Genomic DNA, 12,339 nt, shown 5'->3' on the forward strand with positions numbered 1-12,339 from the left:
GTTTTAAATTCCACACAGCCCAAATAAATAGTATGCGAAAAGATTACTAATTGAAATGTCTTAGGAATTTTTCTTTAAGCCATTTGAAAACATTTTGGGAAAAAATGTTAGTTAAAGATAGAATAACAAAGAACAAAACTATTAGATAATATATATATTCCCCTTACCTTTAGAAATAGTCAGACCTTTAAAAGATAATTGTTGTAAAATGCAATATAAATAAATTTACATGAAAGATGTTCATACTTAATAACTATCATCACCTTTTCTCTACTCCAAAATAACAAAAATAGAATGTTTTGTTCTATCCATAGCAAAAGTAAAACACTGTCACGTTCTTATCTTAATTTAGTTAGTATTTTAGTACATTGACCAAGAGCAAAGAACAAAAAGAAATATTTACTGATTATGTTATGGTCATAATAATAACTATATAAAAAACATAAAGGTAATTTTTAAATGAATTTTTAATAATTCTCCAAAACACTTATTTTACATAGTGCACTGCATGAGATGACTCTAGTTGTAACTACACAGTCTTTTAACATCTCATTCCTACTTTGTCAGCGTCGTTTCTCACCTAGACAAATGTAAGTTGGTTTTCTTGTTTGCTTGCCTTCTGCTGTGATTGATTTTGCATATTACATACTATGTATCCTTAAAAATAAAAATACGATGTGGCTGCCTTCCTTTATTCTTCAAAGTAGTCCAGAGGCTTACCATTGCAGTCACAATATAAAGCAGAAAACATCGTTTATTCTGTAAGTTCTTACATGATCTGTCCTATAATCACTTGTCAAGCCTTTTTTCCACATTCACTATTCTTCAACCACACAGGCTTTCTTGCTTCTTGCTATTCCAAGAGCAACTAAAGCTTGTTTTTCATCAGACTGTTAAGCTCTTCTCAGTCTTCTCATGGCTTGTTCTTCTCTGTCATTCAGGGCTTTGATCAAATATCACCCTTCAAATCTGAAGTAATAGCCACTGCTTGAGTCTCCTTTGTATTCTTAACAGCATATTGTGTTTATTATTTGCCCCCAGCCATAACTGTATGTGTGCCCATATATTCATTTTCTCACTGTTGATTTTCCACATTAGAATATAGTCTATAAAAACAGAGACATTTTATTGTTTTCTGTTGTATTTCTGGTATCTAGTAGAGATTTAACATTTTTTATGGAATAAATTAATTCAAAAATGAAGGAGTGGATAAGTATGCTCCAAAATATCAAATTTTGTAATATTCTAATGTTTTTCTTAAACACCTATATAGATAATATCTTACTGATGAATATGAATGTTAGCATTTATAGATTTAATCATTTATATGACTTTTCTATAATTCTTTGTGAAATATCATGCAATTTCTCTTTACTACCTATTTTAGCTAACTGAATAATTACCATTTTAATTATTTTGATTTTCTTAGGAATAATTCTGAGTAAAAATAAAGCATATATCCTTAAAATGTATTTTGTTCTATTTAATGCTCCTGGAAAAAATTAAGTTTGCTAAAATAATTTAAATAGTCAAAGGACATATATTACCTTTTTACTGTGTTTGAAGATATTAAAAATTAATTAAATTCATCAATTTTTTCACAGAAGCCACAGTCACATCTTCAATTATCGCTTTTTAGTTTGAGTTGACAGAGGTTCTCTTACATACAGTAGCAGCATTCCCATAACTGTTAGTGAGATGCTGTTTCAGGCCTTTTATCGATATTCATCAAAATCTTATTTGAGAAGAGGAGTAATATGAATATTATTTATGATAACATTTTCAGCATATTTATGGTAACATTGTTCCTCATTTCACTTGTTTTCTTCTTGTGATTTTCTTCCAGAAATTGAAAAGTTTCAAGGTTCTGATGGAAAAAAGGAAGATGAAGAAAAGAAGTATCTTGATGTCATCAGCAACAAAAACATAAAGCTCTCGGAAAGAGTACTGATTCCTGTCAAGCAATATCCAAAGGTACTACCATATATACATTGTTCTCATAGAATTGATTTAAAAATGATAAAATAAGATGATATTTTACTTATTGACTTTTATAAAATAAATATTTGAAACTTCATAATGTAAGTATATGCAAGCACGTGATATTGACATAGGGGAAGGAAAACTTGAAAGTGCAATGATGAGGGTAATTTTCAACTGAAGGCTACAGCATTTTTGTTCTGTGAATGTAGGAGGCATAATCAGATATTTTAATCATTTATTCAAAATATAAATGATATATCAGTTTTTCCAAATATTTACACCCACTTGATTATGTTTGGTTCATGTTAAAATGTATATCATTATTATAAAATGGAGTAGAGTTAATGATACTAAATATGTAACATTAGAAAATTAGCAGGGAATTATTACTAATATATCTAAGAAAATCACATGGTGGTTATTAGACTCTTAGATTATAACCTATAGTCTTCTATAATCGAAGTTTATTCATAAAATAATTATGATATCATTCTGAATGTTACATCTTTCTTTAAGCTATTTTTTCACCAGTAGATCATTGATTATAAAAGATAGCATTCAGTGGCATGGTTTTATCAATTATATTCATACATTTCAATGGGTAAACAGAGGGGTTTTTTTGATCAAATGAATGGAGGAAACTAAAATGTAAACTCAAAGATTCAAGCTGATAATTTACTTTCTGAAGAGTGAATGTGAAGCAAGGACCATGTAATTATCCTAGTAGTAACGATTACAGAAATAAATGCTCTGGTTTACCAATTGTCTTCTAATATGATAAACTTTAGTAAATATAATTAACTAGATGCTTTGTCTATAATTATTTCAAACAGGAATAAAATTGTTAAAGCCCAGAAAACCATAAAATTTATCTTTGAGATGAAGTGTTTTGGGCATGCAATTTTTTTTTGAGCTAAACTCTATTGCAAGAAAGCTGTGTTACATAGGCATATGTTTTTAAAATAAACTTTATTAGATTTGCTTTATAATCATGTTCTCTTGAATATTAAACTGGGCAGTCTTAGAAATACACATGAAAAATTTGCATAGTAGTGAAGTAAGGTAGAAATATGTTGGAGTATAAAGAATAATGTGTCCCTTTTCACTTGATCAATTAACCAGTTATAGTCTTGAATAGTTTCTTTTCATAAATCATACAGTTAGATATGGTATAACTTGATGATGTTTCTTGGAATAACATATTTTTATCTCTGGGTATGGGAAAGTCAATGACAGACTTAATACCTGCTTCTAAATAAAAATGTAGTTCTATAGTCTCTGATCAAATTAAGCTGGCAAGGTATGTAAGGCATTTAAACTCTTGATGGCTCTTCAAGTTCCCATATGAGTGGTTTTATGCTGATTATTACTGGATCTATGTTTGATTTAGAATGATGAATACCGAAATAAGAATATTCTATGATTTCAAATTTTTGTGTGAAGTTTTATTTTGTAATGTATAAGAAAATGCTCTAATGATAAAACTGCTTATTCTTAACTGCCGTGGACCATGGATCACCAGCAAACTATTGTCTCTCTTATAATTTTTAAAATCATGGAACGCTTAGGCTGGGACTAATCTTGGAAATCACAGAATATATAAAACTTTTATTTTATAAATGAGGTAACTGAAAAAGTATGAATTGCTCAAGGTCATGCTTCTGTTATAGATGGAAATCTTTAGTGCAGTTACTATAATTTTAGATTCTTCATTTTTGGTGAACCATTACATTTTTAACTTGACTGATCATGCCCACGTATTTGCATTACTTTTTCATGTTAAATGTGGAAGAATGTGAAAAATGATAACACCCGATGGTTAATATAATAGTTTTATGGAATAGTCTCAAATAACAATTCATGCTTGAGAAAATTTACCATTTCTTTAAATTATGAATAGCCTGCCAAACTCCTTTATTTTTAAAGGAATATTCATTTCACCTAATTATCACACATAAGAGAACTTTAGAGCTTTTTTATAGAAAAAGAGTGAAATTCTGAGAAGCAGATTATACTCACTTATCAAAGTTGACCTACCTTGTTCTTGTTTCTATAGTACAACAATAAATCATAATATTTTGTAAACAAACTATATCTTATTATATTTAGTAATCTTTTGAAAACAAACCATATTTTATTACAAAAGTTGTGATTTTTTTCCTGCTATTCATTGTCCACTTCTTAGAAAAATATCAGTGAGATAGAGTTAAGATTATGATCACTAAACTTGAGCTGTATTTGATGTATCTTTATGAGCCGTAAAATGTGTGATGTGGTGTATAATATGAGCTGTTAAGCAGAACACAACAGTATTTATGGATTTAAAGTTTAATGTTTTAGAATAAAAAAGTGATTTATCCTTCAGGGGGCCACACTGGTGAAAGATTTGCTTTATACAACTTTCTCTCAGAACCATTTCTCCCCTTGACAACTGCTGTCTGTTTGTACCAATAATTAATGTGATGATGACACAGTCCTCTGAAAGAGCAATAAATGACTATGGGAATTCTTGGGGAAATGGCCCTCTCAAGACTTTACTACATGACTTTTTTTGGATAGATTGTGCTTCAGTTACTCTCCAATTTCAAGTTAATTTGCTGACTTAGTTGAATACTACAAGAAATTGAATGAAGTTTAAAATTTAATTTATAAAAATTATAAAAATGCTTTTTAAGAATGATTTATGTAGTCCTGGTGCTTTACATTTAATAATTTAACTTGGGGAAATATGTCATCTTATAATATTAAATTATTTTGAGCAGTGTTTCTTATTTGACTTTATATTTTTATAATAAAATTAATAGACGTATTTGTGATTCATGCTAAATGAGTAGAATTTAGCTGCTTTTGCCTACAAAAGCAAATAAAACAAATGGGCAACTATTCAGATGATGAGTATGTTAATTTGCTTCACTTAAGTAACTTTTTTACTTTGTATATGTATCCCATAATATAATTTTGTGTACCTCTAAAATACACAATAAAATTTATTTGCAAAAGAGATTAATAGAGAAATAGATGTTGCATTTGCAAATGTTTCAGAATCACAGCAATTACTTATTTTTAATTTTCATTTTAGTTTCATGGGTACATGTACAGGTTCATTATATAGGTAAATTGTATGTCATGGGGATTTGGTGTACAGATTATTTCCTCACCCAGGTAATAAGCATAGTACCTGATAGGTAGTTTTTCCATTCTCACCCTACTCCCACCCTCAACCCTCAAGTAGACCCCAGTATCTATTGTTCCCTTCTTTGTGTCCATGTGTACTGAATGTTTAGCTACCACTTGCAAGTGAGAACATGCAGTATTTGGTTTTCTGTTCCTGCATTAGCTCACTTAAGATAATGTCCTTCACCTCCATCTGTATTGCTGCAAAGGACATGATAACTTCTTTTATGGTTGCGTAGTATTCCATGGTGTATACGTATCACATTTTTAAAAAATCCAGTCTACCACTGATGGGCATCTAGGTTGATTCTGTGTCTTTGCTGTTATGAATAGTGCTGTCCTGAACATATGTGTGCATGTGTCTTTATGGTAGCATGATTTATATTCCTTTGAGTATATATCCTATAATGGGATTGCTGGGTCAGATAATAGTTCTGTTTTAAGTTCTTTGAGAATTTGCAAAACTGCTTCCCACAGTGGCTGATAAAATTTACATTCTCACCAGCAGTGTATAAGCATTTCCTTTTCTTGGCAACCTCACCAGCATGTGCTATTTTTGGACTTTTTAGTAATAGCCATTCTGACTGGTGTGAGGTGGTATCTCATTGTGCTTTTGATTTGCATTTTGTATAATTATTAGTGATGTTAAGCATTTTTTCATATGCTTCTTAACCACATGTATGTTTTTTGAAAAGTGACTGTTCATGTACTTTGCCTACTTTTTAATGGGCATGTTTTTTCCTTGTTAATTTTTTATATTCTTTATAGATGCTGCGTGTTAGAACATTGTCAGATGCATAGTTTGCAAATATTTTCTCCCATTCTGTAGATTGTATGTTTATCAATAGTTTCTTTTGCTGTGCAGAAGCTCTTTAGTTTAACTAGGCCCCATTTGTCAACTTTTGTTTTTGTTACAATTGAATTTAGTATATTTGTCATGAAATCTTTGCCAGGGGCTATTTTCAGAATGGTATTTCCTAGGTTTATCATCCAAAGTTTTTATAGTTTTGGACTTTACATCTAGGTCTTTAATCCATCTTGAGTTGATTTTTGTAACTAGTATGAAGAAAGTGTAAGCTTCAATATTCAGCATATGGCTAGCTAGTTATCCTCATTGCCTGTTTTTTTTTTTTGTTTATTTGTTTTGTTTTTGTTTTTGTTTTTTTGACTTTGTAGAAGATTAGGTGATTGTACATGTGTGACTTTATTTCTGGGTTCTCTATTCTGTTCCACTGGTCTAGGTGGTTGTTTTTGTACCAATAACATGCTGTTTTGGTTATTGTAGTGTTGTATAGTTTGAAGTCAGGTAATGTGATGCCTCTAGCTTTGTTTTTTGCTTAGGATTGCTTTGGCTATTTGGACTCTTTATTTTTTTTGTTCTATATGAATTTTAGAATAGTTTTTCTTAATTCTGTAAAGAATATCATTGGTAGTTTTATAGGGATGGGATTGAATCTGTTAATTGTTTTGAACAGTATGGCCATTTAAAAATATTGATTCTTTCACTATCTATGAACATGGAATGTTTTTTCATTTGTTTGTGTCTTGTCTGATTTCTTTCAGGCAGTGTTTTGTAATTCTCATTATAGAGATCTTTCACCTTTTTGTTTAACTGTATTTCTAGTTTTTTTGTGGCCATTGTGAATGGGATTGCGTTATTGATATGATTCTCAGCTTTGATGTTGGTGTATAGAAATGCTACTACTGATTTTTGTACATTGATTTTATATCCTGAAACTTAGTTGAAGTTCCTTATCAGATCTAGGAGCTTTTGAGAAGAGACTATGGGGCTTTGTAGGTACAATATCATATCATCTGAAAATAAGGATAGTTTGGCTTTCTCCCTTTCTATTTGCATGTCTTTTATTTCTTCTTCCTGCCTGATTTCTCTGGCCAGGGTTTCCAGTATTATGTTGAATATGAGTAGTGAGAGAGGGCATCATTGTCTGTTCTGGTTTTGAAGGTGAGTGCTTCCAGCTTTTGCCCATTCAGTATGTTGGCTGTGGGTTTTTCATAGATGGCTCTTAGTATTTTGAAGTGTGTTCCCTCAATGCTTAGTTTGTTCAGGGTTTTTAACATGAAGGGATGTTGAATTTTATTGAAATAATTTTGTGTGTCTATTTAAAAGATCATATGGTTTTTGATTTTAGTTTAATTTGTGTGAATAATCACATTTATTGATTTGCATATGTTAAGCCAACCTTGCATCTCAGGGATAAAACCTACTTGATTGTGGAATATTAGCTTTTTAATCTGCTGCTGGATTTGGTTTGCTAGTATTTTGTTGAGGACTGTTGCATCTATGTTCATCAAGGATATTGGCCTGAAGTTTTAATATTTTTCTTTGTGTCTCTTCCAGGTGTTGGTATCAGGATGATGCTGGACTCATAGAATGAGTTAGAGTTTGGAATAGTTTCAGTAGGAATGGGACCAGCTCTTCTTTATACATCTGGTAAAATCTGGCTGTGAATCCAACTGGTCCTGGGCTTTTTCTGGTTGGTAGTCTGTTTATTACTGATTCAATTTTGGAACTCATTATTGGTCTGTTCAGGGATTCAGTCTCTCCCTTGTTCTATCTTGGGAGGTTGTATGTGTCCAGGAATTTACCAGTTTCTTCCAAGTTTTCTAGCATGTGTGTATAGAGGTGTTTTTAATAGTCTCTGAAGGTTTTTGTATTTCTGTGGGATCCCTAAAGTGGTAACGTCCCCTTTGTTATTTCTTTATGTTTACTTGGATCATCTCTTTTTTTTTTCTTTGTTAGTCTAGCTAGTGGTTTATCTTATTTACTCTTTCAGCAAGCCAACTCCTGGACGCGAACATTTGTCTCTTTTGCATGTTACAACTTCCTTCAGTTCAGGCCTGGTTTTGTTTATTTCTTGTCTTCTGCTAGCTTTGATGTTGATTTGCTCTTGTTTCTCTACTTCCTCTAGGTGTCATGTTACATTGCTAATTTGAGATCTTCCTAGTTATGTGATATGGGCATTTTGACTATAAACTTTCTTATTAATAAGGCTTTAGTTGTGTCCCAGTGATTCTTGTATGTTATATCTTTGTTCTCAGTAGTTTCAAAGAAATTCTTGATTTCTGCCTCAATTTCATTGTTCACTCTGAAGTCATTCAGGAGCAGGTTGATTTCCATGTAATTCTGTGGTTTGGGCCATCTTCTTAGCATTGATGTGTGTTTTTACTGTGCTGTGGGCTGACAGCATGCTTGGTATGGTTCCAGTTTGTTTTTCAGTTTGCTGGAGACTGTTTTATGGCCAATTGTGTGGCCTATTTTAAAGTGCCATGTGCAGAGAGAAATATATATTCTGAAATGTTGGGGTAGAGAGTTCTTTAGATGTCATTAGGTTCATTTAGCCAAGTGTTGAGTTCAGGTTCTGAATATCTTTGTTAGTTTTCTGCCACGATGATCTTTCTAGTACTGTCAGTGGTGTGTTGAAGTCTCCCACAATTGTTGTGTGGTTATCTAGGTTTCTTTGTAGGCCTCTAAGAATTTGCTTTATTAATCTGGGTACTCTTATGTTGCATGCATATATGCTTAGGATAATTAAGTCTTCTTGTTGAATTGAGCCCTTCTATTATATAATGTACTTCTTTTTCTCTTTTGATTTTTGTTTGCTTAAAGTTTGTTTGTCTGAAATTAGAGTAGCAACCCCTGATTTTTGGTTTGTTTTGGTTTGTTTGTTTGCTTTCCATTTGCTTGGTAGATTTTTCTCCACTGTATTACTTTGAGCCTATTGATGTCATTGCATGTGAGATGGAAGGAACATACAGTTGGGTCTTGCTTTTTTATCCAATCTGCCATTCTGTGCCTTTTAGTTGGGGCATTTCACCCATTTATATTCAAGGTTAGTTTGGATATGTGTGATTTGATCCTATCATCATGTTATTAGGTAGTTATTATGCAGACTTGATTGTGTAGTTGCTTGATAGTGTAAATGGTCTATGTACTTAAGTGTGTTTTTGTGGTGGTGCATAATGGTCGTTTGTTTCCATATTTAGTATTCTATTAAGGTCCTCTTGTAAGGCAGGTCTGGTATTAATGAATTTCCTTAGCATTTGCTTATCTCAAAATAATCTTATTTCTCCTTTGCTTCTGAAGCTCATTTTGCTAGGATATGAAATTATTGGTTGTAGTTTATTTTCTTTAGGAATGATGAATATAGGCCCTCAATCTCTTCTGGCTTACAAGGTTACTGCTGATAGGACTGTTGTTAGCCAGATTGGGTTTCCTTTGTAGGTGGCCTGCCCCTATGCTCTAGCTGCCTTTAATATCTTTTATTTTATTTTGACTGAAAATCTGATGACTATGTGTCTTGGGGATGGTCATCTTCTATAGTATCTTACAGTGGTTCTCTGCATTTCCTGAATTTGGATATTGGCCTCTCGCCAGGCTGGGGACATTGTTGTGGACATTATCCTCAAATACATTTTCCAAGTTGCTTGCTTTCTCTCTCTCTGTCTTTCAGGGATGCCAGTGAGTTGTAGTTTTGATCTCTTTACATAATCCCGTATTATAAGAGGTTTTGTTCCTATTTGTTTATTCTTTTTTCTTTGTTTTTGTCTGACTGAGTGGATTTGGACAAACAGTGTTGAGCTCTAAGATTCTTTCCTCAGCTTGGTCTATTCTGTTGTTAATACTTGTGATTGTATTATTAAATTCTTGTAGTCCATTTTTCAGCTCTATCAGATTACTTGGTTCTTTCTTTAAATGGCCACTTCATCTTTTATTCTCTGTATTGGTTTATTGTATTCCTTAGATTCCTTGGATTGGATTTTGACTTTCTCCTGAATCTCTATGATCTTCATTCCAATCCATACCCTGAATTCTGTATCTGCCATTTCACCCAGTTCAGCCTGGTTAAGAACCATTGTTGGGGAACTAATTAAGTTACTCCGAAGTAGGAAGACACTCTGGTTTTTTGAGTTGCCAGCATTCTTACACAGGTTCTTTCTCTCTGCGTGGGTCAATGGTCCTTTAATATTTGAAGTCACTGTCCTTTGGTTGGGGTTTGTTTTTTTTTTTTTTTGCATTTATCTTCTTTGATGCCCTTGGCATTTTGACTTTGGTATAAGGCGGGTTCAGTCAACTGGCTTTGATTGTGGAATATTTCAGGGGGCCATGGCTCAGTTCTGCCCTCCTGGGCTACATGCTCTTACCCTGAGTGGGCTGGTACCAGGTCCCCATTTTTGTTCTCTGTCCCCTTGAGGTTAGGAACCTGCTGTGCTGGGGAGGCTAACGTGATCCTGGTTTGTGGCCACAACTGTTTGATAGGGAGTGCCAGCCGAAGTGCTTCGTCAGGGTGGTGGCAGTGGGATCCATGGTTGTTCTCATGTGCCAGCAGCCATAGTGGTATTGCAGGGTGCACATGTGTTGGCTGGGATATCCTGGCAAAATATTTCAGTCCTGTATTTTTTGGCCACAGTCCAGTAGGTGGCACTTAAGAGTGCTAGCCAGCAGATAGGCTCTTACTCTGCTGCGTGGCTCTTCTGTATTTTGGCACAGTTGGCTGTAGTTCTCTGTGATGCTCCGGAGAGGGTTGGCCCACTCACGTAGTCTGCTCCCAGGCCTTGGAGGAGCCCCCTTCAATCAAGCTCCATCCCTGCGTTTCTTTTGCTGGATGTTTTGGTCCATGGGGCTTTCTCAGGTAGTGGCAGTGGTCCGCAGACAGGCTGTAGTTGGCCCTGTGGAGGGAGCCATGCCCTGATCCTCCACCAGCCTGTGAACACAGATGTCTCACTTCTTTCAGTGAAGGCTCCTCCCTGCTTAGTCACCAACCAAGCCAGCAGGTCCCACTCAGCTAGGTGCTGCGGGAGTGGGTGGGGTCAGACGACTGTCTGGGTGCTTCCCCAGGGAACACATGATTGTGCCTTCCCACACATTTTGGACAGAAGTAAGACAGTGGGCTAAAAGATCTAGCAGGCGTGGCGCACATTGCTACCAGTGTTCGGGGTAGGTGAAGTCACCTGCCCTGCTATCTGGGTATTTTCTAAGACTGTAAGAAGGCTGTACCTGCCAGCTGAGTTCAAGCAGAAGAGGGACCACTGGGCCAGAAGCTGGCCCCAAGCTTTGTCTGGTGAGGGTGGATGGATCAATCTTACTGCTCCCACACATTGCAACTGTGGCTTCCATCAGGGCTATGGCACTGGTGCTAGTCTGTTCCAGGGTCCAAGGCTTCAGAGGCCTCTGTGGACTCGAGACTTACCTTTACCAAAACTACTGGTAGCTCTCTGCCTCATTTTAGAAGTGTGTGGTGTAATGTAGTGGGGCCAGGGCGTTTTCCCATCCCCAGTCTTGCACATGTCCCTGTCAAGAGAGTGTGAATCTCCCATGGGACTCCTACTTACTTACCCTTTCCCATATGGGGAGCTTCTCCTGTCTGCACATTGATTCCACACGGGCTACTGCCCAGCTTTGTTCTTCCCTGCTGTGTCCTCTTCCTGCCTCAATGGATCCCAAAGCGATTTCTTAAGTGATCAGCTTGTTGGGTGAGTGTTCACTAGCCCTTTCTTTCCTGTCCATGAGAGCAGTACACACGAGCTTCTTGCTTCTAGTCCACCATTTTGACCCAATTCCCAATTATTTCTTGATAGTTAAGCCTCTACAAAGGCAACATGTGTCAATATGTTCCTCCATATTCCTAAGACATTCATATAAAAGACTCTGGAGGCTGATTCTAGGTGCACTGCCTATTAGTTAGCCCTGCTTTGCAAGGAGCAGTTAAAAAGAAATATATATACACATATATATATATGTGTATGTGTATATATGTATATATACATATATTATATATACATATATACACACATATGTATGTGTGTATATTTACCCAGACATATATATGTACATATATACATATATACATATACATATATGTACATATATACATATATACATATACATATATGTACATATATACATATATACATATACATATATGTACATATATACATATATACATATACATATATGTACATATATACATATATACATATACATATATGTACATATATACATATATACATATACATATATGTACATATATACATATATACATATACATATATTACATATATACATATATACATATATATGTACATATATACATATATACATATACATATATGTACATATATACATATATACATATACATATATGTACATATATACATATATAC

General features: G+C 34.2%; 1 protein-coding gene across 5 annotated transcripts in view; it reads left to right on the forward strand.

Annotated features, from left to right (window-relative positions):
- KHDRBS2 (KH RNA binding domain containing, signal transduction associated 2) overlaps positions 1–12,339 on the forward strand; it is a 677,326-nt gene that overhangs the window by 127,615 nt on the left and 537,372 nt on the right. For all 5 annotated transcript variants that reach the window (XR_004029312.1, XR_004029313.1, XR_004029315.1 and 2 more), the window contains exon 2: positions 1,847–1,974. Coding sequence is in view for 1 of the 5 variants with exons in the window: in XM_030809415.1 (XP_030665275.1) it covers positions 1,847–1,974 (128 nt within the window). In the remaining 4 variants the exon portion in view is untranslated. The remainder of the gene's footprint in view (positions 1–1,846; positions 1,975–12,339) is intronic.

This window comes from Nomascus leucogenys, chromosome 3, assembly GCF_006542625.1.
Source record: "Nomascus leucogenys isolate Asia chromosome 3, Asia_NLE_v1, whole genome shotgun sequence".
Taxonomy (NCBI): Eukaryota; Metazoa; Chordata; class Mammalia; order Primates; family Hylobatidae; genus Nomascus; species Nomascus leucogenys.